A 27,771-nucleotide genomic window follows, 5' to 3' on the forward strand; every position below is an offset into this window, starting at 1 on the left:
GACGACAGCGGCTCCGACGGCGGCACGCTTCTCCGTGGATGCGAGGCGCTTTTCGGGATGCGGTGCAATGCGACAACTACGATGGCTGCGATGGCGACACGCTTCCTTCTCGATGCGAGACTCTCCTCTCGATGCGGTGCAATGCATCAGCTACGATGGCTGCGATGGCGACACGCTTCTTCGGCGTTGCAAGACACTTCTGGATGATGCGAGACGCTTCCGCTCGATGCGATGCTGCAGCGGCGACACTCTCTGCGAGATGCGGCGGCAACAGCTCCGACGGCGGCACGCTTCTCCTCCTTGAGTCGCGCTTCCAGCTCCTTGCGACACGCAGTCCCTCAGAAGGCCCAACAACAGCAGCAGGCACTTCCAAAAGACTTTGGGAAGCTGGGGGTGAAGTCCACTGGTCCTGGGACTTCGTTCAGGGGGCAAGCTCAGTTCAAGCCCTTGGAGATCTTTTAGCACAAGTTGAAATAAAAGTCTCTGTAGTCTTTTCTCCTCTCCTTCCAGCAGCAAGGCAACCACTGCAGGCCAATCCCCCAGGTCAGGGACAGTACTCCTCCTTACAGCTTTCCCAGTTCCTTCTCCTCAGGCAGAGGTTCTTCTTGTTTAAGCAGGATCTGATCTAATTTCTTGGGAGCTGGGTCCCAATACTTATACCCCTAATTCCTTTGTTCCTCTGGGATAGAGGGGCCTTTGCCCAGTCCAAATCAGTTCTTGAGCACTTTGTTGTTGTGAGGCAGGCTGTTTCTTTCAGGGAGCAGGGTAGAGCCATCAGACACTCCACAGGGGGTGGAGCCAGCATTGTGGTGGCAGAGCACAGCCCTATTCAGAGTCCAGGTGCACTCCTCCCACCCATCTACCTGCCAATCTTCCTATTCACCACCAGGCTACCTAGCCCTGCCCATCTGGGTTTCCCCAGCCCTGTCACTCACACAAACCAGACAGCAGATACACATCACACAGAGGCGGGCTGGAATGGTTAGACAAGCAAATACCTACTTTCTAAAAGTGGCATTTGCAAACACAGAATATTAAAATAACTTTACTAAAAGATGTATTTTATTATTCTGAGTTCAGGCATACTAAACTCGAATTTCTACCATGTTCCCTGGGCCTGTTAGGATCATAGGATGTAACAATCTTAACAGCCCATTCTGGCCTAAGGGGACAGGTAGCCTTACAATAGTGAAAAACGAAAATGGCTGTAATTCACTATTAGGACATGCCACACACATCAGGGCTTGTCCTACCTTATGCTTACAATGCACCATGCCCTTGGGCCTACCATAGGGGTGACTGATATGAAGTTAAGGGAAGGTTTAGGGACTGGCAAGTGTGGGCACTTGCCCAGTCAGCATGACAGTACCAGACAGCACGCAGGTTCTGCAATGGCAGACCCTAGATACATTTTACTAGGCCGCTTCTGTGGGTGGCACAACCAGTGCTGCAAGCCCACCAGCAGCATTTGTATTTACAAGCCCTGGGCACTCCTGATGCACTTTACTGGGGTCTGACAGTAAACCAAATAAGCCAATCATGGAATCCAACCAACATATACATTTTACATAGGGAGCACTTGCACTTTGGCACTGGTTGGCAGTGGCACAGTGCTCTGAGCAGCTAACACCAGCAAAACACATGAGGCACAGCGACAAAAAGTGGAAGGGAGACTCACGCCAAGGTGCCAGGTCTAACAAGAGGGCTGTGCAGACTGTAGAGGGCTGTGCACAGTGTAGAGGGCTGTGCACAGTGTAGAGGGCTGTGCACAGTGTGGAGGGCAGTGCAGAGTGTGGAGGGCAGTGCAGAGTGTGGAGGGCAGTGCAGAGAGTGGAGGGCAGTGCAGAGAGTGGAGGGCAGTGCAGAGAGTGGAGGGCAGTGCAGAGTGTAGAGGGCTGTGCAGAGTGTAGAGGGCTGTGCAGAGTGTTGATGACACTGCTGAGTGTGGAGGGCTGTGCAGAGTGTGGAGGGCTGTGCAGAGTGTGGAGGGCTGTGTAGAGTGTGGAGAGCTGTGCAGAGTGTGGAGAGCTGTGCAGAGTGTGGAGAGCTGTGCAGAGTGTGGAGAGCTGTGCAGAGTGTGGAGAGCTGTGCAGAGTGTGGAGAGCTGTGCAGAGTGTGGAGAGCTGTGCAGAGTGTGGAGGGCTGTGCAGAGTGTGGAGGGCTGTGCAGATTGTTGAGGACACTGCTGAGTGTTGAGGACTGTGCAGAGAGTGGAGGGCTGTGCAGAGTGTGGAGGGCTGTGCAGAGTGTGGAGGGCTGTGCAGAGTGTGGAGGGCTGTGCAGAGTGTGGAGGGCTGTGCAGAGTGTGGAGGGACAGTGCAGAGTGTGGAGGGACAGTGCAGAGTGTGGAGGGACAGTGCAGAGTGTGGAGGGACAGTGCAGAGTGTGGAGGGCAGTGCAGAGTGTGGTGATTTGTGATCTGAGGAAGTGTGCAGAGGTTTGAGGGCTGTTTATTTATTTAATTACAATGTTATCTAGCATGAAAAAGCCCCAAATTTGTACCTGAGTAGTTCACATATGATCAGATGCTACTGCATTCAAGCAGTTTACTAAAGAACATTACATGGGTTAAGAAGAACAGCAACAAATTACACAATTACATCAGCTTAAACAGACGTCTTACACATGAGCAGAATTACTGAATTATCTAGAAATGCGGAGGTTGCCAAGCAAAACACAAAACTTAAAGAAGACAAGACTGTATAGTGTGGAAGGTTGTGCAGAGCGAGGAGATTTGTGCTCTGAAGGAAGTGTGCAGAGATTTGAGGACTGGGCAGAGTGTGGGTTTTACAGAGAGTGAAGGTGGTGAAGAGTGAAGTTGTGTACAGAGCGGTGGGTTGTTGTGAGTGCGATGGGCTGTGGAAAGAGTGGACGGTTGTGAAGAGTGTGCAGAGTGAAGTTGTGTACAGAGCGGTGGGTGGTTGTGAGAGCGGTGGGTGGTTGTGAGTGCGGTGGGTGGTTGTGAGTGCGGTGGGCTGTGCAGAGTGGAAGGTTGTGCAGTGTGTGGAGGGCTGTGCAGAGTGTGGAGGGCTGTGCAGAGTGTGGAGGGCTGTGCAGAGTGTGGAGGGCTGTGCAGAGAGTGGAGGGCTGTGCAGAGAGTGGAGGGCTGTGCAGAGAGTGGAGGGCCAGTGCAGGTCTCTCAGGTGTGCAGAGATGTGGCTGTGTCGGGGAATGTCCAGGATGAGTCGGGCAGCTGCGTTCTGAATGCGCTGGAGTCTTTCCTGTAGTTTGGCGGTGGTCCCAGCGTAAAGGGCGTTCCCGTAGTCCAGTCGGCTGGTGACGAGGGCCTGGGTGACTGTCTTCCACATGATTCACGACTTGATATTGGCAACAGAGTAAGGCTGTGGAGGGCTGTGCAGAAAGTGAGGAGAGAGTAGGGTGGGTACATGTGCACTGAGTGGAGCTCTCGACTAGGTGGCGGCCTGTCCAGTGTCGAACGTTGTGCAGTGTAATGGCTGTGCAGAGTGTGGGTGTCTGTCTACAGAACGGGGGGGTGAGGGCTGTGGAGAGTGTGGCTGTGCAGAGTGTGGGTGTCTGTCCACAGAACGAGGGGTGAGGGCTGTGGAGAGTGTGGCTGTGCAGAGTGTGGGTGTCTGTCTACAGAACGGGGGGTGAGGGCTGTGGAGAGTGTGGCTGTGCAGAGTGTGCGTGTCTATATACAGAACGGGGGTGTGAGGGCTGTGGAGAGTGTGGCTGTGCAGAGTGTGGGTGTCTGTCTACAGAACAGGGGGTGAGGGCTGTGGAGAGTGTGGCTGTGCAGAGTGTGGGTGTCTGTCCACAGAACGGGGGGTGAGGGCTGTGGAGAGTGTGTCTGTGCAGAGTGTGGGTGTCTGTCTACAGAACGGGGGTGAGGGCTGTGGAGAGTGTGGCTGTGCAGAGTGTGCGTGTCTATATACAGAACGGGGGTGTGAGGGCTGTGGAGAGTGTGGCTGTGCAGTGATTGGGGGTTTTCTTCATAGAGAGGCTGACAGAGAGCCAGGGTTGCAGCGCAGTGCTTAATTTGTGCCGGTGGTTTCCCGTGCTCAGCACCGACAACTAATGGTCAGCTCTAACGACAGTCCAACACATGGTGGCACTGTCTTTTTTTAATTTTGAGATGAGCACAACAACCTTGTTTATTAAGTCAATATACATGAATTATACCAGCCTCTCAAGCCGTTATTATAGCTGTGTGGGGCCTGAAGTAGTCTGAATTGTCACACTTGTAGGAGTGCGATGGTTAGGTGTTATGTTGGTACTGCCACTGGCAGGGTATGGGTGGTGCATGCTGCAGTGGCCTTCCGAGAAGGACCCTGGCACTTCATGTTTTACAATTAAGCACTGGTTGCAGAGGTGCTGGTACAATTTTCAATGTGGAGGGGCCAGCCACAGACGTCACCCCAATAGAGGCACAGGGTCTGTGAAAAATCCAACCGGCGCCTACAAAGGGAGCTTAGAAAATGGCGCCAGTACACCGTATGACAGAGAGCTTCCCGGGTGCAGGATCCAGTGGAGCATTTAGAGAGTATCTCCTGACGCAGATATATTACTAAATGTGGTGCGGTAGAGTAATGAGAGATATCAATGTCATCAGACTCCTTAGAAATGACACTTATGTGCAACTAAATCACCCAAACCACCCACTGGGCTGAAACTCAGGTGTGACTCAGGAGAAGCAAGTGCCTGATCACTTTCAGTGGCTGTGATTGGCTTAAAGCCACGGCTTGAGATCCTGGTGTCTGACATGAACAGGTCCTGTGGTCTGACCAACAAAATGTGTACCAGTGTGAGCTTGGTAAAGACTAGACCTAGTTCAGTGGGTTAATGCACCTGCTGTGCAATGTCTCAAATGGAAGGAAACACCAAAAAATAGAAAAAACATAACGTAGGATGAATAGAAACGGTAAGAATCGCACAGGTTCCATATTACTGCCCAGTGCTAAATCAGGAAGTAAAAGCCACTAACAGACATCAACAAAAACAAGGCTTGACATACACTCGCACAGTACACAATTTCACACATTTCTAACTCCACATCACCTCCAGTCTGTGCAGATGTAATGCAGATGTTTGTGTGCTGTGTTGCAGCTTTACCTTGTAATCTGTGTGGGACAAATGTGTCATACAAGCGCTTTTATCTCTAAACTCACTGAATACAAATTGTAATGCTGCAGAAGGAAAATGCTACTTACTAGTATGCATCTGTTCTTGGCATGTAGAGCTGCAGATCCACACACTATGCATAGATCGCCATCTGGTGTTGGGCCCGGATGTTTGCACTTGTTTTTGTCTTGGAAAGTCTTTGGAAGTCACGAGATAGGTGACTCCTCCTTTGGATCACAGTGCGCATGGGCATCGGCTCCATCCTCAGATTGTTTTTTCGCCAATAGGGAAATGATGGAGTTTTGTAAGAAACAGAAAGATGCCCATGTAGACTGTATCTAAATAAGATATTACTGGAACAGATAAAGGTAGCGGGGGAGGTGGGTGGGTATGTGTAGATCTGCAGCTCTACATGCCAAGAACAGATGCATACTGGTAAGTAGCATTTTCCGTTTGAGGCATAGGAGCTGCAGATTACACACTATGCATAGATTGTATAGCAGTACCCCTCCTTAGCGGTGACCACCAGTACCTGTTGCAGTAGTTTGAAATAGTGTTTTGAGTACAGCCTGGCCCACAGTAGCTAGTTGTTTTGTTTGCACATCTACACATTAGTGTTTTGTGAATGTGTGCGGTGTAGACCATGTAGCTGCTTTGCAGATGTCATCCAGGGCCGGACTGGGAACCAAAACCGGCCCTGGCAAAAAGCTCAGCCGGCCCACCCGGGGCTTGGGGCTGCCACCGAGCTCTTTGCCAGGGCCGGTTTTCGGCCGATTTTATTACAGGGCTGATTTTGCAGCTATGCTGCAAAAACGGCCCCGTAACAAAAACGGCCCCCAGGGGCCCAAAACCAGTCCCCACCCGTGCGACGCACCGGGGGATTGCCCGGTGCCCACTATGGCCAGTCCGGCCCTGATGTCATCTAAGGGAATGTTTCCTAAAAATGCCATTGAAGCCCCCATCTTGTGTAGAGTGGGCTTTAGGAGGAACAGATAAAGTACGTTTTGCTTTGTGATAGCAAATTCGTATGCATTTAACAATCCATCTTGCTATCCCAGACTTTGATATGGGGTTGCCTTTGTGTGGTGGTGAGAAAGACACAAAAAGTTGTTTGGTCTTACAAAAAGGTTGTGTTCTCTCAATGTAATAAAGCAATGCTCTTTTAACATCCAGAGTATGAAGAGCTCTTTCTGCGACAGTTGGTGGTTGGGAGAAGAATACAGGCAACTCCACAAACTGATTTAGGTGGATGTGAGAAATAACTTTAGGGAGGAATTTAGGATTAGTTCGTAGAACAATCTTGTTATGATCGATTTGTAAGAAAGGTTCCTGAATAGTTAGTGCTTGCAGCTCACAAACTCTCCTAAGAGAAGTGATGGTCACTAGGAAAGCAACCTGCCATGTTAGAAACTGAAGCTCACATTTATGTAGAGGTTCAAAGGGAGGACCCATTAGTCTTGTGAGAACTATGTTTAAATTCCACACAGGTGAGGGTGGTACCCTGGGGGGAATTATCATTTTGAGGCCTTCCATAAAAGCTGTGATGGCAGGTACCCTGAAAAGTGATAGGTGTTGTCTATTTTGTAAGTAGGCTGCTATGGCAGCGAGGTGTAATCTAATAGATGTGTATGCTAGATTACACCGTTGAAGATGTAGTAGATAACCTTTGATGTGTTGAACAGACACATCTAAAGGATTGATGGTGGTTGTTGTGACAGTATACGACAAATCTTTTCCACTTGCTGCATAGCAGGCTTTAGTGGTGGGACGTCTAGCTTCTTTAATGACGTTCATACAGTCAGGGGGAAGGTTAAGGTAACCGAATTCTAAGACCTCAGGAGCCAGATCGCAAGCTTGAGCTGAGCTGGGTCCGGGTGTCTGATCTCTGGATGGTTCTGGGTTAAGAGGTGTGGTGAGAGGTGTAATTTTCAGTGCGGAACTACGGACAGTTCCAGTAATGTGGTGTACCACGGTTGTCTGGCCCAAGTTGGAGCAACTAGAATGAGAGTCAGTGAGTGTTGATGTAGTTTGCGCACCACCAGTGGAATGAGTGGGAGAGGCGGAATGGCATACGCAAATCTGCCTGACCAATTCATCCATATCGCATTGCCTTTGGACAATGGGTGTGGATATCTGGCGGCGAAGCTTGGGCATTTGGCGTTTTCGTGCGTGGCGAAGAGGTCCATTTGTGGTTGCTCCCACATTTGAAAGAACGGTTGAAGAAATTGCTGGTGAAGTTCCCACTCGTGAATCTGTTGCGTTTGACGACTTAACAGATCGGCTATGGTGTTTTTGACTCCTGGGACATGTTGGGCTAGGAGGAAAATATTCTGAGGTATAGCCCATCTCCATATGCTTTGTGCTAGTTGGGAGAGCTGTAGAGAATGTGTCCCGCCTTGTTTCTGTATGTAGTACATTGCTGTCATGTTGTCCGTGCGGACTAAGACAGCTTTGCCTGATATTTGTTTCTGTAATACCTTTAAGGCTAGGAATATGGCTAGTAACTCCAGGTGGTTGATGTGGAGTAACTTTTGTTGAGGAGTCCACCTGCCCTGCATGGTGTGATGTAATAGGTGAGCTCCCCAGCCGGAGAGCGATGCGTCCGCTGTCATGACAATCTGTGGAACTGGCTCTAGGAACGCTCACCCTTTGAAAAGGTTCTTGGTGTTCCACCACTGCAGAGAGCGTTGAGTGCAACCGTCTACCAACACCAGATCTGTTAGCTGACCTTGAGCCTGGTTCCATTGGCGTGCTAAGCACTCTTGGAGAGGACGCATCTGGAGTCTTGCGTGAGGCACTATAAATATGCAAGATGCCATCATTCCTATGAGCTGCATGAACACTCGAGCTGGAAGAGAGTGTTGAGGTTGAAATTTGTTTAGGAGAGCTTGCATGCTTGCTATCCTGGCTGGATTGGGATAAGCTAGCGCTTTTGAGGTGTCTATTGTGGCACCGAGGTATTGTTGTATGTGGGACAGTTGTAGATGAGACTTTGCTCGGTTTACTGTGAACCCCAAGTCGTGGAGTAGTTGGATAGTGGTGCGAGTGTGATGTACACACTGACTGTATGAGCTGGCTTTTATGAGCCAGTCATCTAGATATGGGAAGACGTGAATGTGTTGTCTTCTTAAATGGGCTGCAACAACCGCTAGGCACTTGGTGAATACCCGTGGTGCTGTTGTGACTCCGAAGGGGAGTACTTTGAACTGATAGTGTTGCTCGTCCACTACAAACGTGAGATATTTCCTGTGAGAGGTGTGAATGGGAATATGGAAATAGGCGTTCTTGAGATCTAGAGTGGCAAGGAAGTCGCCTTGTGAAAGAAGAGTAAGGACCTGCTGGAGTGTGACCATGTGGAAATGGTCTGAGTGTATGTACAGGTTTAGGGGTCTGAGGTCTAGAATGAGTTTCAGAGAGCCATCCTTCTTTGGTATGAGAAAATACAGGGAGTAAACTCCTGTGTTTTGTTGGTGCAGTGGAACTGGTTCTATGCACTTTTTTGTAGGAGGGAGATCACCTCCTGTTTTAGTAGTGATAAATGTACTGAGGACATTGGGTGCTGTTTGGGTGGTATGTTTGGAGGGGATGAAGTAAGTTCCAGACAATAACCTGATTGAACTATTTGTCACACCCACCTGTCTGTGGTGATATTGATCCAGACAGGAAGGAACTGTTGTAGTCTTCCCCCGACCGGAGTGGAATGGTCCGGGGGAAGTGGAAGGAAGTCATTGGGTAGGGGTGGAGGCAGAACGGGTGTTGTTAGTCTTGCCTCTACCCTTGTTATTGTTGCCTCTGTAGCCTCCTCTCTGGTAACCTCTGGTGAATGTAGACTGGGTGGGAGCCTTGTAAGAGGTGGAGGGGTTGTCTGAGGAGTAGCCTCTGGGGGTGCCTTTGTAAGATGAGCGACGAAAGGAACGTCTGGGAGCTTGCGACTGCAAGGCTCCCATTGATTTAGCTGTGTCCATATCCTTTTTCATCTTTTCAAGAGATGAGTCTACATTAGGGCCAAAGAGGTGTTCCTGATCAAATGGCTGGTATAAAAAGGAACTTTTTACCTCTGGTTTAAACCCTGAAATACGTAGCCAAGCATGCCTATGTAGAAGTATACTTGTGTTTACTGCTCTGGAGGCGGTATCTGCCACGTCGAGAGTGCACGGATGGAGGTGTTGGTGATAAGTTTAACGTCCTGTATGAGGTCATTGGCCCTGGTTTTTAATTTATCTGGGAAGTGCTGCAGAAGGGACTCTAGCTCATCACAGTGTGCCCTATCGTACCTGGCTAACAGAGCTTGAGTGTTGGCGATGTGCCAAATGTTAGCCGCTTGTGATGCCGTTCTTTTGCCAGAGGCGTCCAAGAGTTTACACTCTTTGTCGAGTGGTGCAGCATCACCTGATGTCTGAGAGTTGGCTTTAACCCCTTTAAGCATAGGTAGAATAGAAGTGGAACTTTGTGTAGTGTCCAAAGTGTCCATTAGGAAGTCCTCCTCCACAGGGTCTGTATGTAAGTCAACCCTGTGGTACTGGGCAGCTCTGTGGATGGGCTGATTAAATCCCATGGTGTCCTCTGGAGGGGAAGGCATAGAGGGGTAGATGTCATCCTGTGGAACATTAGGGACATCTGGCATATTATAATCATCCCAGGGGTCAGGGGAAGAAGGTGGACTAGGATCCCCTAATGGCACATCATCCGCACCCTCACCTGTGTCATCAGAGGTGTCATCATCGTCTACTGGTGTAGGAGATGGTGTGGGAGAACGGTGTGGTGGGGAGGTGGAGGAGGTGGTGGAGGAGGAGGAGGTGGAGAAGGGACCCTGAGAGGAGATGTGGCAATGTCCCTCTGTTTAGGTGGTGGAGCCGGTGTAGGCACATCTAGTGGTCTTTTTCTAGAACAAAGAGTCAGTTGACCAGTTTTAGGATCCTTTATGAGAGTCTTTTGTGCAGGGTCTGGTGTGAACAGCTCTTCTGGTGGAGGCTGGTCTATCGGAGCCGACCGTTTCTGTTCCGGAGGCTTCTTCGGCACTGACTCTGAAGCGGTTCTGTGCTCTTTTGACTTGGAACCATGCGGTTTTACAGTCTCTGTGGCCTGTGGAACGGGTTGTTTTTTCGGCTCTGAGGCTTATTTCGGCTACGAAGAGTGTGAGTCCGAAGTTTTTGGGAGCGGCTTTTTGCTCGGCTCCAAATGTTTTTGAGGTCGAAGAGTCGGTCGAGGATTTCGGTGCCGAGTGCTTGGATGTGGAAGCAGCGGTCGGCATGGGGGAGGAGGGCGGTTTCTTTTTCGGTGCCGGTGACTCTGTTTCGGTACCGACGGCAGGCTGACTTGAGCCCGAGTCGCCTGAAGGCTTAGTAGGCTTCTTTGCTGGGCCCGAGGGCAGGGCATGGGAAGCAGACTCTTGGTGTACACCTGTGCCCCAAGGAGAAGGTGTGACCGAAGCCTTCTTCGATGGTGTAGGGAGGGGGTCGGGGTCGCCGTGTTTACTTAAAACCCACTGCGCCGGAGTGATGTCCTCAACGTCGGAGTCATCAGCTTCGGAGGTGCTGACGAGGCCTTCTTCGACCCGCTCCTTCTCTAGTACATCGACGCCCTCTTGGAAAATGTCGGCGGGAATAGATGTCGACGAGCGCGCCATGGTTCTTCGAGCTCGCCGATCCCGAATGGTTTTCTTGGAGCGGAAAGAGGCACAAGCTGGACAATCTCTGGCCTTGTGCTCCGGTGAAGGGCAGAGGTTACACACCTCATGCAGATCGGTGTGGGGAAACTTCGACCCACATTGACGACACTTCTTGAACGGCGTCCTTTCCATGAGCCAGATGCCAAGGCCCAGGTAGGCCTGAAGGCCTTCGTCGACTATCGGAATCAAGGACTTCGAGTTGAGGAGATGCGCGACGATTAGGGTTCGCGATCGAGACAATACCGTCGAAAGGGTGAAGGATTGCGCGTGGAAAGTGGCATCGGTAACGGTTCCGAACTGGAGCGGGACAAACCCATCCAAGCCCGATGGCGGAAAAAAACGATCTGAGGATGGAGCCGATGCCCATGCGCACTATGATCCAAAGGAGGAGTCACCTATCTCGTGACTTCCAAAGACTTTCCAAGACAAAAACAAGTGCAAACATCCAGGCCCAACACCAGATGGCGATCTATGCATAGTGTGTAATCTGCAACTCATATGCCTCGAACATAGGGTCTCTGCACACATTTCACTGAGATCTAATAAGAGGTAATGTGTATGATAAAAGATGAAAGGCATCACAAGTATTTTGAATTTGACTTACGTCAATTATACTAGAATATATATATATATTCTCCAAATAGTTTCTGCACTTGCACGCTGTTCACCAGAGCGAAGGGCGCGTCGCCAAAGGATCTTTGCGGCAAAGCCCAAATATTCATAATATTCCTTTGAGAAAGGAGGACGACGCTTGTGCGATTCAAAATTCATCTTGGGTGACCAGTAATATCAGCCATAGGCAGTGCCTTTGAACATACCGATAAATATGTGGATATATTTTTAGCCCCCTTTGTCAAGTCATTACCATCATACACACAAGATACGGGGGAGTTCCTAAAGAGAATATTTGACATACCATGGGAGTATAATTTGCTATTGATGACAATAGACGTTTTCACACTTTATACTAGTATTTCACATACTGATGGCCTTGATGCAGTTAAACATTTCTTGGGTGCCCGATCATTGAAACTATGGCACCATGCTCTGATGTTGGTCAGAATGATAGAAACTTGCCTTAACAACAATTTTTTCCTTTTTAACAATGAATTGTTTCATCAGAAGTGCGTAACGGCGATGGGCACCTGCTTCGCCCCCAGCTATGCGAATCTGCATATGGGCTGGTGGGAGGAGCAGCTGATCCAATCGCAGTATCGTGAAATATGAGAAATAATTTAGTTCATTGGTATAGATATATCGATGATTTGTTTGTTGTTTGGAGAGGTACCAAGGAAGAAGCTAAAGATTTCTTAAAACAGATTGAGATAATCCAGAGTGTCACTGCCGGTTTTAAATAAATGGTGCTTTCCACCACTTCGCTGCTGTGTTTGTCCTCGCATCAGGGCAAGTGTTTTTGGAATATATATATATAGAGCTATGTTATAGACATTGTTTTAGTAGAAACAAAATGTCTTGGCTAGCACTACAGTTACAAAAAATGTTTAGAAAGAATAGAGAGGCTTGCAAAGGTAGATAGAGTTGTTAGATAGACTGGCAGGCAGAGAAAGATAGAGACAAGACAGACAAATAGACCGTTGCATAGAAAGAGAGCTCAATAGAGAGGGAAGCATACATATGGAGAGTTGCCTAAATAGATTGGTAAAGAAAAACCAAAGGGGATGATGGATGGAGTGTTGAACATTGCAAGCACTCATCCCCAGTCAACTGATCTGGGTTTAATCCATCATCATTCTTTAGCTCACTCTGCCACCCCTGTTCAGACATGGCCATATGCAAATCATGCTTGTTTCTGGTCCAGGGAAGACATGGCTTGGTAGTTCCGTCTGGACTGTTCCCATGAGGCACAGGGTCAGATTGATTTGCATATGGCCATGTCTGAACTGGGGTGGGTGGTGGAGTAAGCTAAAGAATGATGATGGATTAAACCCAGATCAGTTGACTGGGGGTGAGTGTTTGATTTGCTCAAACGCTCCGTCCATCATCCCCTTTGGTATCGCTTTAAATAGATTGGTAGGTAGGTAGACAGACATGGTTGCAAAGATAGATGGATGGATAGCTAGATGTACACGTAGATCGACTGAAAGATACATAGACAGATAGGTAGGTAGACAGACAGACAGGTAGATAGGTAGAAATACAGACAGGTAGATAGGTAGAAAGACAGACAGGTAGTGCTCCAAACCCCACAAGCGTTGTAGGCCCGAGCAGTGTAAAAGACCCCAGCATCAGTACAGAACCCAGCAGCACCTCAGATCCCAGCAGCACCTCAGATGCCAGCAATGCTACAGACCCCAGCATCAGTACAGATCCCAGCAGCACCTCAGATCCCAGCAGCACTACACATCCCAGCAGCACCTCAGATGCCAGCAATGCTACAGAACCCAGCAGCAGTACAGATCCCAGCAGCACTACAGATCCCAGCAGCACTACAGATCCCAGCAGCACTACAGATCCCAGCAGCACCTCAGATGCCAGCAATGCTACAGAACCCAGCAGCAGTACAGATCCCAGCAGCACTACAGACCCCAGCAGCAGTACAGATCCCAGCAGCACCTCAGATGCCAGCAATGCTACAGAACCCAGAAGTGCTACAGACCCCAGCAGCAGTACAGATGCCAACAGCACTACAGATGCCAGCAGCACTACAGATGCCAGCAGCACTACAGATCTCAGTAGAACCTCAGATGCCAGCAATGCTACAGACCCCAGCAGCAGTAAAGAGCTCAGCACTGGTGCTGACCCCAGCCTTGGTGCAAAGTTCAGCAGCGCTGTAGACCCCAGCAGGCAGTGCCGGCTTCAGGGCAGTGCAACAGGTGCAGCAGCACGACACACCAAGCTCAAGTGGGAGCTCTTTGTATGACAGGCAGCAGCGAGATAAGAACAGCATTTTTTCAGAGGGTAATTACAACGTCCTGTTGGTTAATGCACTTGATGGAGACTATTTGTCTAGTCCTACTTTTGACTCGTGATAAAGTAGCATGTAGGGCTAATGTTCCTGCTGCAAAGCTCAACGTGTAACATGCAGACCACAGATTACTATTTTATATAGATAACTCTTTGGGTTATTGCTTTTGTCACAGAGATCCTTTTGTTAGTTGGAGTTCATCAGTTACAATCCTACTATAGCACAGTGAGCTGCTTACAAATTGAAAGGCACAGGTTTAGAACCTTATTGTTATTTCTCTCAATGTGTTGTTATTTTATGGTTGTCTAAAAGGGTTTCTTTGAGTAGTAATACAATTTAATAAATAGAACACCTCCACCTATTGTGTTACATTTTATATCCCGAATTTACAGGCAGATTTACTAACCCTTTCCCATCCGGTTTGTGTTACAACAGGGATGCACACCTGGTGCAAAGTGTTGTTTTGGGTCTTACCTACCAGTGCAAATCCTGAATAGTGTTGGACAGTAGCCCAAAAGCAACACAAATTAGCACTGTGTGCCACTTTACATTAAGGATGTGTCCCATGGGGGGGTTGATGGACGCTAATCCACATCTACTAACTTTCATAGAAAGGGATTTGCATCGGCAGCAGTGCAGACTCCAGCAAGAAAGGCACAGACTGCAGCAGCAGCACAGACACCAGCAGTACTGCAGACTCCAGCAAGAAGGGCACGGACTGCAGCAGCAGCACAGATTCCAGCAGTTCTGCAGACCCCAGCAGTGGTGCAGATCCCAGCAGTGGTGCAGATCCTAGCAGGAGTGCAGATCCTAGCAGGGGTGCAGACTCCAGCAAAAAGCGCACGGACTGCAGCAGCTGCACAGATACCAGCAGTACTGCAGACCCCAGCAGTGGTGCAGATCCTAGAAGCAGTTAAGTCCCCAGAAGCAGCACAGACCCAAGCAGCACTACAGATCCCAATACCAGCCGTGCTGCAGATCCCAGAAGCGCTGAAGATCCTGGCAGTGGCACAGACCACAGCAGCACTACTGATCCCAGCGGTAGAGTTGATCCCACCAGCAGTGCAGATTCCAGCAGCAGTGCAGACCCCAGAAGCCGTGCAGACGCCAGGAGTGGCACAGACCACAGCAGAATACAGACACAACAGAGGAGTAATCCAAGCAGAGGTGCAGATCCCAAGAGTGGGGCAGATCCTAGAAGCAATGAAAACCCAGCAATGGCACAGACCACAGCAGAGTTACAGGCCCCTGCAGCAGAGTTACAGGCCCCTGCAGCAGAGTTACAGCAGTGCTCGTTGTCTGTGCTCTCCCAAAGAGCTGCGGTGTGCTTGGATGTGCTCTACTGCCAAAGCATGCATAATACCAAAGCAAGAAAGAAGAGTCCATCTAACCAACAGCAGAGACCCTCCGACATGCTGCACATTGTTAATAATTGATTGATATCAAATAAATGCACAGAGAGACTCTTAGATGCAGCTCCTTGAAAACACTCACATAACAAGAAGAAACGAAAGAGAATTAAGAAGCGAGGAAACCAAAAGAAGGACAATCTGTAGTTACCTGCAAAGCGGCGGGCCCATCTCCACTCTAGAAGACAAACACAGGAAATTAAAACAGTAATAAACACATATGGAAAATACACAAATTCGGATCTACAAACAGGGTTTACTATACAAAAATATATTTTAGGTGGAAATGTTCTCAAATCTAATTCACTAAAAAGGCAATTACCCTTACCAATGCTTCAATCCCAAACCCCCAACTGCTCCCCATCCCTTAGTGAAATCCCAATCCTAACTAACTAATTAATAAACATACACTAGTCTAACTCTATTCCCGTCAGGCTTTTGCTCCATGTAAATAAATCTCTGCCAAGTCTGAAAGTAAGATCCCGATCAGCCAGAAGCCTGTTCAACTTTAGCAGGGTTCTTCGGTGTCCTGGGCAGTGACGCGCCTTCAATTCTGCTCCTTGGCACCCTGGCTGGCAGCCGTGCCGTATGGAGCAGCCCTTGAAATCCCTGTTTTGTCCTTGAGAATTGCTCTAACACCATATGGGCTTATCTTGGTCCTAGTTTACGTAAAGATTTGAGGACAACACATACATCACTTGAATGTCCTTCGAGATGCCGTGCATCATATGCAAGTGTCTGGAAGGCGGAACACCCACATCCCGTAAGGATACGGTACATTGTACCGGCCCTCCATCACTTACCACTCAGCTGAAATAACGAGCATATTTATTACAAAGAATCATGCAGCGCAGCGCAGCGCGTCACCTTGCTGCGCTGCGTGACAGGGAAAGGGCAGGAATGCACAGCATCTAACATTATACAGCGCATTCCTGTCTTCTCCCTGTACTGGTGCACAGTGTGCTCCCTAGCGCCAACGCAGGTGCACGAGTGCACTATGGTGCAAGGGTGTCTGTATTGTAAGCAGGATTGTTTTTGTGCAGGAAGGGACATTCACTCTGGGGCATTTTCCTTTTTCTATGTGTGCGGCATAATGCAGCACACCCAGAGGAAGTAACGAGGAGAAATAAAGATATTTCTCCTCATTACGCCTCACCTGGTGAGGCGTAGAAATTAGGCACATTACCAGCTCTACCTGTAATGAAAAATGTGGAAATGCGCCAAAATATAGGTAGATGGGTGGAAACACCAGAACGCCTCCCTGGGTCAGAGTAACACTACGCAGTGATTTGCGCTGTGTTACTCTACATTTATCAAGCCACGCAGTGAGCAAACCCGGGGTTGCAGCCGACCCTCTATGACTTCAATGGCACTACTATCCCTCTCCTCCCAAGAAGACGGAGCCTGGCCATACCAAGTGTGATGGAGACATTTCTGAAGTCTGCCACCCCCATATCATCACAGTGTGCGGTGGGGTCAGTGAGGCTTTGGATTCATCCCCATATCATCACAGTGTGCGGTGGGGTCAGTGAGGCTTCGGATTCATCCCCATATCATCACAGTGTGCAGTGGGGTCAGTGAGGCTTCGGATTCATTCCACTTTGTGCTGAGATGGAAACGTTATTAGAGTCTGAGCTGAGTGACAAAGCCACACATAGGGCTTCTCTCTGCAACGCCCGAGGATACATCTAGGTGCTGCATTGATGCTTGCTCCCCTGCACCACCCACTGATGTGAAGGGCTGCATAATATAAGCCCAATCTGAGCTGAGTGACAAAGCCACACGCAGGGCTTCTCTCTGCAACGCCTGAGGATACATCTAGGTGCAGCATTGCTGCTTGTTCCCCTGCACCACCCACTGATGTGAAGGGCTGCATAATATAAGCCCAATCTGAGTGGAGTGACATAAAGCCACACGCAGGGCTTCTCTCTGCAACACCCGAGGATACATCTAGGTGCTGCATTGCAGCTTCCTCCCGTGCACCACCCACTGATGTGAAGGGCTGCCCAATATAAGCCCAATCTGAGCTGAGTGACATAAAGCCACACGCAGGGCTTCTTTCTGCAACGCCCGAGGATACATCTAGGGGCTGCATTGCTGCCTCCTTCCCTGCACCACCCACTGTTGTGAAGGGCTGCATAATATAAGCCCAATCTGAGCTGAGTGACAAAGCCACACGCAGGGCTTCTCTCTGCAACGCCCGAGGATACATCTAGGTGCTGCATTGCTGCTTCCTCCCTTGCACCACCCACTGATGTGAAGGGCTGCATAATATAATCCCAATCTGAGCTGAGTGACAAAGCCACACGCAGGGCTTCTCTCTGCAACGCCTGAGGATACATCTAGGTGCTGCTTTGCTGCTTCCCTGCACCACCCACTGATGTGAAGGGCTGCATAATACAAGCCCAATCTGAGCTGAGTGACATAAAGCCACACGCAGGGCTTTTCTCTGCAATGCCTGAGGATACATCTAGGTGCTGCATTGCGGCTTCCTCCCCTGCACCACCCACTGATGTGAAGGGCTGCATAATATAAGCCCAATCTGAGCTGAGTGACATAAAGGCACACGCAGGGATTCTCTCTGCAACGCCTGAGGATACATCTAGGTGCTGCATTGCTGCTTCTTCCCCTGCACCACCCACTGATGTGAAGGGATGCCCAATATAAACCCAATCTGAGCGGAGTGACATAAAGCCACATGCAGGGCTTCTCTCTGCAACACCTGAGGATACATCTAGGTGCTGCGTTGCTGCTTGCTTCCCTGCACCACCACTGATGTGAAGGGCTGCCCAATATAAGCCCAACGTCATTGCATCACTCCTGTACCTCAAGAGTGTGCCTGGCTGCTCAACCTTTACTACAAGCGAGGCTCAGGCAGAAAGGCATTCAGCATTACATTTCATATGCGGACTCTCAGAGTCACATTCACAAAACAAGCATTGGTAAATGCATTAGATTTTGCCTATATGATTAATAATAAGCTGTTTTTTGTCGTACGTTTCAGCTTGCTGAGTCGTGGTACAATATAAGTTACAAAAAGTCTGTTAAATGGTTATGACTTGTTTATGTACAAAAAGGCAATATATTGCGCTGTTACTAGTGGTATGGTGCAGGTAAGTAATAGCGATATTTTGAAACATTAAATGAAAGAGAGAAATAATAGACTTAATTGATGAAATAGCAGTATTATGTGTTTAGAGGAGTTCTGATAACATTTGGGCTCTGTGCCACTGCACCTGCTGCACATTCAACTCATGCTCCTAGTGCCTGCAAGACTGCATTTGTGACTGCCTGTTTAGTAGTAAAATATAGCAATATTTGCTGTTTAGAGGAGTTATGACAACCTTTGGCACTGTTGTCACTGCACCTGCTGAACCATTCAAATCTTGACTCTACTGCCTGTAAGGTAACTGCACTTGTGACTGCTTATTTAGTATTTAATTATTGTAATATTTGGTGTTTTGAGGGGTTCCTAGAGACTTTGGGCCCCGGCGTCACTGCACCTGCAGCACCATTGAAATCATGACCATGGAGCCTGCAAGATAACTGCACTTGTGACTGCCTGTTTAGTAGTAATATTTAGCAATATTCGGTGTTTAGTCGGGTCCTTAGAACTTTTGGCCCCGGTGCCACTGCACCTGCTGCACCATCCAAATCAAGGTCCTTTTAACTGCAAGGTATCTGCAATTGTGACTGCCTGTATGTAGCAAAATATGGCAATATTAGGTGTTTGGAGGTGTTCTGACAACTTCTGGACCTGGTGCCACTGAAGCTGCTGCACCATTCAAATAATGACCTTGTGTTCTGCAAGATAACTGCATTTGTGACTGCCTGTTTAATGGTAAAATATAGTAATAATCTGTGTTTAGTAGCCTGTCTGGAGCTTTTGGTCCCAGTGCCTCTACACGTGCTACACTATTGAAATCATGAACCTAGTGCTTGCAGGATAACTGCACTTATGATTGCTTGTTTAGAAGTAAAAGATAGCAATATTTGGTGTTTAGTGGTGTTATGACAACTTTTGGCTCCAGTGTCACTGCATCTGGCCCACCATTCAGATCAAGACTATTTTAACTGCAATTGTGACTGCCTGTATAGTAGTAAAATCAATCCGATAATGCCTAGTAAGTGCAAAGAAAGGTACTGATGCATGAATAGGAAATGCCACAAATGTTCAAAACTTAATAAAAAAGCAAGCATTCCCGCATACTGTTACAAGCTGTCTGTGTTTTCCCTAGGAAGAGATCTTATCCTATGGATTAACAGTCCCTGAAGTCTGGACAGTGGATGAGGCTTAAACCGTGTGAATAGCTTTAGTAGAAGGTAAGTATCATAAATGAGTGCAGCCAGGGGAAGATAAGTATCTGTAAATAGTACGTGCTGTGCAGCCTTAATGTAAGAAAAACATTTTCATACACTAAAGCGGATTTGGATGAGTACTTTGGCCTTAGCAACTGATGAGAGAAGCCCCTCTTAAGATATATTAAATACAATATAACTCATGCAGAACCTAAAAACCGATAATGGGGTTGCAAATTATGTGAGGAGGCGGAGCCCCGAAGTCCTGCTCAAGAAACCCCATCTATGATATTGGGTGAATTATGCATCCTTTGTATGACTAATATTAATTTTTATTATAGATTCCTGTCAATCAACTATGTTTTGCCGTAAGATGACAGCAGAGAGAGTTAAATCAGACACTGAACTATCTGTGCTCAAAAGGCCACAAGTCAAATCAAAGCAGGCCCACTCTGCCGCTTTTACTTACGATGCTGAGTCCAGAACAGTGGATAGATAAATAAACAGGTATTTTACAAATATTAAAAAATGCCTGCATGTTTTATAAAGTCATCTTTAATTACTGCATTAATTTTATCATCAGCATTTAAGGTCTTTCATAGGTTGGCATTTAAGTGTCCATGAGGCATATGTATCAAGCCCTTTTCCAGTTCGCAAACGGGCCGATTTTCAGTATCGGCCCGTTTGCGAACGGGAAAAGCCTTTTGGGATGTGTCATCCCAAAAGGCCTTCGCAAACTAGGGAATTGCAAAATTTGCGATTCTCTATTTTGCAAATGCATTTAAGGAATCGCAAATTGCGATTCCTTAAATGCAATATAGGAAGCACCTAAGTTGTGAGATTTTGACATAAGAAATCGCAACTTTAAGTTGGTGGTAAATTGCGATTTCTTTGAAAAATGCACTTTTTTGCATTTTTTAAATTGCCATGTGGTGCACATACATACCCGTAAGGCATGTATGTGCGCCACATGTGCACACATGCACATTTCCGGGGTGCAACAGGGTGTCCTTTTGGAATGCAATTCCCATTCTTTCATTTGGGCCTCTTGGCACATAGCAATGAATGGTAAGCCATTCCCTAATTGCGACTCACAATTTGCGAGTCGCAATTAAGGAATGCGAAGGAATCGCAAAATATTTGCTAATTTTTATTTACATCTCAATTTGCGATTCTCAAATAGCGATTCTCTAAAAATCGCTATTTGAGAATCGCAAAACCATTCTTTGATACATATGCCCCCATCTAACAACACATTTGCTAACTAAATATATTGGTGAGATGACAAATATGGAGATTCAAAGTTTACTGGACATTTTTATAGTTAACACTAATGGCAAGTTTGTTGTTTCTCACCCAATGATTCAATTATCTTCATCTGCAGGTCCACCTCTTCCTCCTCCTCCTTCTCCTCCTCCTCCTCCTCCTCCTCCTCTTCCTCCTCCTCTTCGCCTGACTCCTCTTTCTTCTCCGTTAAGGTATCACTATCAGTTTGCTGAGCTTTCATATTTTTATACCTTGGAAACAGACCAATAGAGATGCTATGAAATTCCCATCTGCTCAGACGGTAAGGGTAGGACAGAATTTATGCATTGAGCCAGTAAAAATATAAAGAAATATTAATAAAAAAAGAGGTATGCAGTGAATATTTACTCATGAATGAATGAAGACTGGAACACCAAGCCACCAACAAAAAATGAATATAGTAGAAAACATTTTGAGCCAAAGGCCATAAAAGGACAAATACAGGACATAACACATACTCTTCACAGCAGATAAAAATGCACATCATAAAAGTCACAAAATAAAGCAGCAATAAAATATGAGAAGGTTGAGCATATAAAGTGCAATGAATAGGCAGAGGCAGGAAACAGTCAAAGTGCATAGTGATAATGCTTGGAAATCTCAAAGGGAATTCATTGCTCGAATTAGACTTCTATAATGAACGCCCATCACACCGCACCTCCGGCTCCTGTAATAAGTGACAGAAATAAAATAAAGGCTATCCTAACTAAATCAACCAAAACACACTTAAAATGTACAAAGAAAGTGGATTAAATGAGTACAACAATTAACAAATTAAGTGCATTATAAAATGTGATCGTGCTGCATCAGGATTCCCAAAAGGGGTTCTAGATCCGAGTTGGAGAAAGTCTAGAGCATATACATCAAGACACAAGCAAGTATCTACTAATAATAAACACTAGAATCCCAGTGGAATCAGGGGTGATGATCCTCTGGGCAGTCCGGAATCTGCCTAGGCCCAGACAGAGACACAAAGGATGAATCCAGTTGTGTCTAGGGCTGGCATAGTAAGGACAGAAAAAGAGGAAATGGTCAATGTCCTCAGATTTTTACTCGCATAGTTTGCACTCAGCCGAGGAAGGACAGACTAGAGGCCATTTATTGGGAAAGGCTTTTAGAGGTAGGATGCCCAAATGTAATTTAATATAAAGAATTTTAGCAAGGGGAGAAGCAATCTCATCAAGGAAAGCCTCACATTTCGGAAATGTTTTATGGGAATTGGGAAGAAATAGATCCCAGATTAGTAGAGTAGTGCCACTGGGCTATTGTAAAATCCCAGCCAGTTTTAACTAAAAGTACGTTTGAATTTGAATTAATAGACTCAGGGGAGGTGAAAATTGAATGGGACCTAACTCCACAAACTATTCATTAAGGTGCAAGAACTCCTTCATCTTATTCCCTGTTTCGAGATTCATGACTTCTAGAAGATCCCTTCTATATACATTCAATTTGCAATGGGACCAGAGCCTGAGCCAGTGTAGAAGCAGTTTAAGGGCAGCAAGATGTTCAATATTTTTGTGCGTAGTATGCAGGATGTTCAATACGTTTATGGGTAGTATGCAGGATGTTCAATACTTTTGTGGGTAGTATGCAGGATGTTCAATACTTTTGTGGGTAGTATGCAGGATGTTCAGTACTTTTGTGGGTAGTATGCAGGATGTTCAGTACTTTTATGGGCAGTATGCAGGATGTTCAGTACTTTTATGGGCAGTATGCAGGATGTTCAGTACTTTTATGGGCAGTATGCAGGATGTTCAATACTTTTATGGGTAGTATGCAGGATGTTCAGTACTTTTATGGGTAGTATGCAGGATGTTCAGTACTTTTATGGGTAGTATGCAGGATGGTCAATACTTTTATGGGTAGTATGCAGGATGGTCAGTACTTTTATGGGTAGTATGCAGGATGGTCAGTACGTTTATGGGTAGTATGCAGGATGGTCAATCCTTTTATGGGTAGTATGCAGGATGGTCAATACTTTTATGGGTAGTATGCAGGATGCTCAATACTTTTATGGAGAGTATCAATAATTATGCGTATGGACGGTGTAGACTGGGTCATTTGAGCAGTAATTTAACTTCATCTCCTTGACCTTTAACGAGTTAAGGTTCGCAGGTCCCAATAATTCAGCTCCATAGAGAGCCGCTTATTGAGCTTTGGTCCTATAAACGTTCAAGGCAGGAGAAATTGTCTGAAATTTGGAGGATTTATGCATTTTCAAGATGCCAGCAGAAGTATGAGGGATGATCAAACGACGGAGGATCTGGGGGGACCACGAGAGGAAGTTAGTGATTCCAACCCTAAGATAGATGAATGTTTGTACCGTCTGTAGTGGGGTAGTGCCTAAAGTGAATTTATACTTGAGACTCTTATGGGATCTGAAAACTATTAATTTAGTCTTCTGCAAGTTAATTTCAAGCCCCCTAGATAGGTAGAAATCCTCAAATTTAGATAGGACATTTTGTAAGCTGGTCCTAGAAATGAGAACAGTATCGTCTGGGAAGAAGAGTGCAGAGATCTTGAGTCCGCTCAACTTCGGGCTGTCAATTTTCCAGGTGTTAAGATGGTCAACAACCCCGTAAATAAAGAGAGAAAATAAGGAAGGCACTAGCACGCACCCCTGTAAAACGCTCCTACGTACAAGGATGGGCTATAAAGATGTATGTATGTATGTATGTATGTTTATGATATATCTATAGCACGATCAAAGCCAATAGGCAGGGGAGCGATGTACTTGGCCAAAGACCAGAATATAATCAATGAGGAATAGGAGCATAGATAGGTTGTCCGAGATACTGGGTGCATATATGGAAACAGCTTTCTGCCTTGTTAATCTGCATTCTGATGGTGTCCTGCTGTGGTTGTGCCGAGAACCACCATATATAATGACCTCCTCTGCAAGATAAGTGGGTGTTGGTCGCGATGGTGGGATAAATAAGGATTATATGACCTCTGATTGCAAAGTAATGGAGAAGAAGTTCAACTAGGCCAATGGAATAAACAGAGGGATCTCCCAAAGGGAAGTGTTTGACTGGGAACCTATACTGTCAAACGAAGACATGAGATGTAGCCAGAGAACTAGGCCCCACACCCACGCTAGAAACCCAGGCATCATCTTGGACACCAGATCCATCACCTCAGCAGGCTTTCACATACTCCACATACTCTAAAAAAGCATCACATGGCTCTCTTCTGACAGCAGAAAGACGGTCACCCAGGCTCTTCTAACAAGCAGACTGGACTACGGCAATGCCCTCTACAATAGCATCTCTGCAAACCTGCTGCACAAGCTGCAAACCATACAAAACCCTGTTGCCAGACTAGTACTCAACCTTACTCGCCTCACGCACATCACACCTCACCTCCGACAAATTAACTGGCTCCCAGTCCTGAAATGCCGCAACTTCAAGATGCTCACCCATGCCTACAAGGCACTACACAACCTGGGTCCAACCACCAACTACGTTTCCCCCAACCGACCAGGAACCTCCACTCGGCATCACTCGTCCTCACACACACACACCTATATCCATAGAAGTAAGACAGAAGGCAGGTCGTTCTCTTGCTTGGCAGCCAAATCCTGAAACGACCTCGCCCAGCATATTAGGATAGCCACGTCTCTTACAGAGTTTCACAAGAAACTGGAAACCTGGCTCTTTAACTGAACCATCTTGCACAGCCTGCACCTACTCAGTGCCTGGACACCCACATGGGTGACAAAGTCACGCTCTACCAGTCCACGTTACATTACATTACATAACAAAGATAAGAATGGGACATAGAATGTATACGATGAGGAAAATCAAACTGTCGCTTGTACTGTACAACACTAACTAGGTTACTGAGTTATCTAATAATATTAAGTAAATGAGAATAAATTATATACCAGTGCGCTGAAAGTGAAACAGTTGAGAAAAAGTATGTTAGAAAACTAATATTACTGTAAATAACTTCTCATTATATAGCACATCGTATCACACTTCTACTGTTTCTAGGTGCTGTAAAAAATAGAACTATAAACTATTTCAATGTTATATAATTGCTCAGTGCCAGAAGGAGGAAAGCCAGAGTCTGCGCATCTTTAGAATGCTGCATGGTTCAGCAGCAACCATTCAACCCAGTAAGCCATACAATGAATACTATAATACTGCTTTATAACATAAAATACGCAAATTAAGGTAAAAAAACTTTATCCAAGAAGGGGATCTTACTGTAGATAAGAGAAAAACAGAAGACACAGTTAAATAAAAAACAAAGGCAAAAGAAAGACTAGAAATGAAGAAAAAGAGGGGAGTATAATGGAAGGGCAAAAAAGACAAAAGTAAAAATAAAAAAAGACAACATACACAATAAGCAAAAAAGTAAGATATAGGCCACATTAATGGAAGTTAGTGCATGAAATTAAAGGAAAAAGAAAACTATGAAAAAATAAAGGAACATTATAAAATGAAAAGTAAACGAATTAAGGGGAAATAAATGGAAAAAAGAAAATGAATAAGAAGATGGCAAAGACCATAAAAAAACTATACAGGAGGGCAAAATTATGAAAATATAAAGAAAAAATATGATCCTACATCTCCCCATAGAATTGCATATTTCTATGCTCCTCACACCCAACTAGAGCTATTGAAAAATTAGGTCACACAAGGGGCAAAAACATGAAGAAGACTGCAGGGTGATAAAAGAAATTTTAATGACTCTTTAATTTTTTAATATGGTGAGCCGTCAAAAAAGGAAATCGTACCTGCTCAAAACGGTCTTCGCATCCTGGGGAGTGAAACACAAACAGATTAACATGTGACAATAAAGTTTATGTTCACAGTAAAATTAACATTTTTAAAAAGTTTTCACAAGTTGACTAATTACAAATAACTATATACAAATATGAACAAATATGTTAATAATGAACAATAATAATAATGAACATACATTTCTATTACTGACCTTAGCAGACCAAGCATCAAGTACAGATTTACTTTAACCCATGAATGCATTTAATCCAATTGAGCTCTATCAAAAGTCATAAATGGTCCTTTCCTGAAGAAAGGACTAGACCACATACATAAAGATAAGATGATTGTATGGGGCAGGGTAATTTCTAAATGATGCGTAATCAGCTTCTGCAGGACCTTTGGACTAAATAAGGAGCAGAACATCTGTGAGATCCTGGTACCAGCAGAAAGGATCACACAAGGCAGGTTGTAGGTAGGAGTTGTAGTTTATTCCTTAGTAAGAAGATCCAGGTCCCAGACACTGGATCCACCAACAGTCCCTCAGCTCATTCAAATCATCTTGAGGAAATCAATGCCACTGGTGGAGGGCAATATAGAGGAGGACTACCAGCAATGGTAAAACTGGACTGGCCAGTCGCTGGAGTCTTGTGCTCCTCTAAAAAAAAAAAAAAGAGGTCTAACCAAAACACCTGGCCTAGCAACACCCCATGGTACAATAATCTCCTGCTTACACTAAAGAAGCAATGCAAGAGACTAGAAAGGGACTGGAGATAGGAGTACGATCCAGTACTAAAAGATAAATATAAAACCGCCATCCAATCCTACCACAAAGAGCTAAAAACAGTGCAAGCAGATTTCCTTAAGGAAAAAAATCACCCAGTCTATGAACTCCCCCAAGGAACTCTTTAGAATAATTAAAACCCTGACATCACCACGGGATGCTAATGGATCCATAAAGCCCACCAAAGATCGATGCAATGAAATAGCCTCCTTATTTCACAAGAAAGTGTTAGATATCTATAGTCTCTTCCAGAAGCCCCCTCAGTATCCTCAATAAATCTCTAGAGTCTGGCTCGGTCCCACAATCTTGGAAGCATGCTGTGATAAGACCTATCCTCAAAAAGCCCCAGCTGGATCCTGAAATTTTCAGCAATTTGCGACCTATCTCGCTCCTTCCCTTCTTAGCAAAATGTTGGAAAAGCATGTAAACCATATTTTAGTTAACTTCCTTGAAGAGAATAAATTACTCCATTCAACACAGATGGGTTTCCGTGCCCTCCATAGCACGGAGACAGCTCTTCTGGCAGTCACTGAGGAATTAAAAGCCTTATTAGATAACAGAGGAGCTGCAGCCATCGTCCTTCTGGATCTCAGTACGGCCTTTGATACCGTTAATCATGCCATTCTAAAAGATAGATTGAGGGAGTTCGGTATCAGGGACAAAGCTTTGGATTGGCTCTTACATGGACGACCGATCCTTCCAAGTTATGGAAAAGGACTGTCTCTCAGACCCCTGGCCCATAAAATTCAGAGCGCCACAGGGCTCTTCCCGTAGCCCCACGCGATTTAATATTTATATAAGACAACCAGCCTCTATAACGCAGGAGTTCGGCATTTTATGTGTCATATGCAGATGACACGCAGCTGATCGGCTCTATGCCAAGCACTCCCAACCAAGACAATCTTCAATTGGGTCCATGTTTGACCAAATTATACCACTGGATGTCAAACAATTACCCTAAATTGAACGGAGAAAAGACCGAAGTCATGATTCAGGGGAATATGCCCATCCCCAGGCCTCTGAATAACTGGCCTTCATGCTTGGGAAATCCACCTACTCCCAGACCCGTCGTAAAAAACCTAGTGATCTGGTTGGATAGTTCCCTTGCAATGAATCAACAGGCTTTTAAACTGGCTGGCACTTGTTTCGGGCTTCTAAGAATGCTCAGAAAGATACTGGATCTTATCCCAGAGCAGCTAAGGAAGACAGTCCTACAGGCCCTCGTAGTCTCTCGACTGGACTATGGGAATTCTCTTTACCTAGGATCTCCTAAGTATGTGATTACAAGGCCGCAGATGGTGCAGAACGCAGCCCCGAGGCTCCTGCTTAATTTTCCTAGGCACACCCCGGTAAGAAAGTCCCTTACACAGCTCCACTGGCTACCAATCAATGCTAGGGTAAAGTTTAAATCCCTATGCATTGCCCACAAGGTCTTGAATAATAAACGCCCGGACAAACTCAAAACCCCGATAACCGCGCATGAGCCCACTAGACTACCGAGGTCGTCCCACCTGCACCTTCCACGTTCCACCAGAATTAAAAAATCTAGGTGGGGGGTAGATCCTTCG

The 27,771-nt window shown here is 46.2% G+C and overlaps 1 protein-coding gene across 1 annotated transcript in view; it reads right to left on the reverse strand.

Annotated features, from left to right (window-relative positions):
• The window catches only part of LOC146802292 (E3 ubiquitin-protein ligase TRIM39-like), a 65,794-nt gene that overhangs the window by 4,702 nt on the left and 33,321 nt on the right, over positions 1–27,771 (reverse strand). The window contains exons 5-7 of the mRNA XM_085621861.1: positions 25,434–25,456; positions 20,741–20,901; positions 15,237–15,263 (exon numbers count right to left, since the gene is read on the reverse strand). Coding sequence (XP_085477987.1) covers positions 15,237–15,263; positions 20,741–20,901; positions 25,434–25,456 — 211 coding nt within the window. The remainder of the gene's footprint in view (positions 1–15,236; positions 15,264–20,740; positions 20,902–25,433; positions 25,457–27,771) is intronic.

This window comes from Triturus cristatus, chromosome 8 (assembly GCF_964204655.1).
Source record: "Triturus cristatus chromosome 8, aTriCri1.1, whole genome shotgun sequence".
Taxonomy (NCBI): domain Eukaryota; kingdom Metazoa; phylum Chordata; class Amphibia; order Caudata; family Salamandridae; genus Triturus; species Triturus cristatus.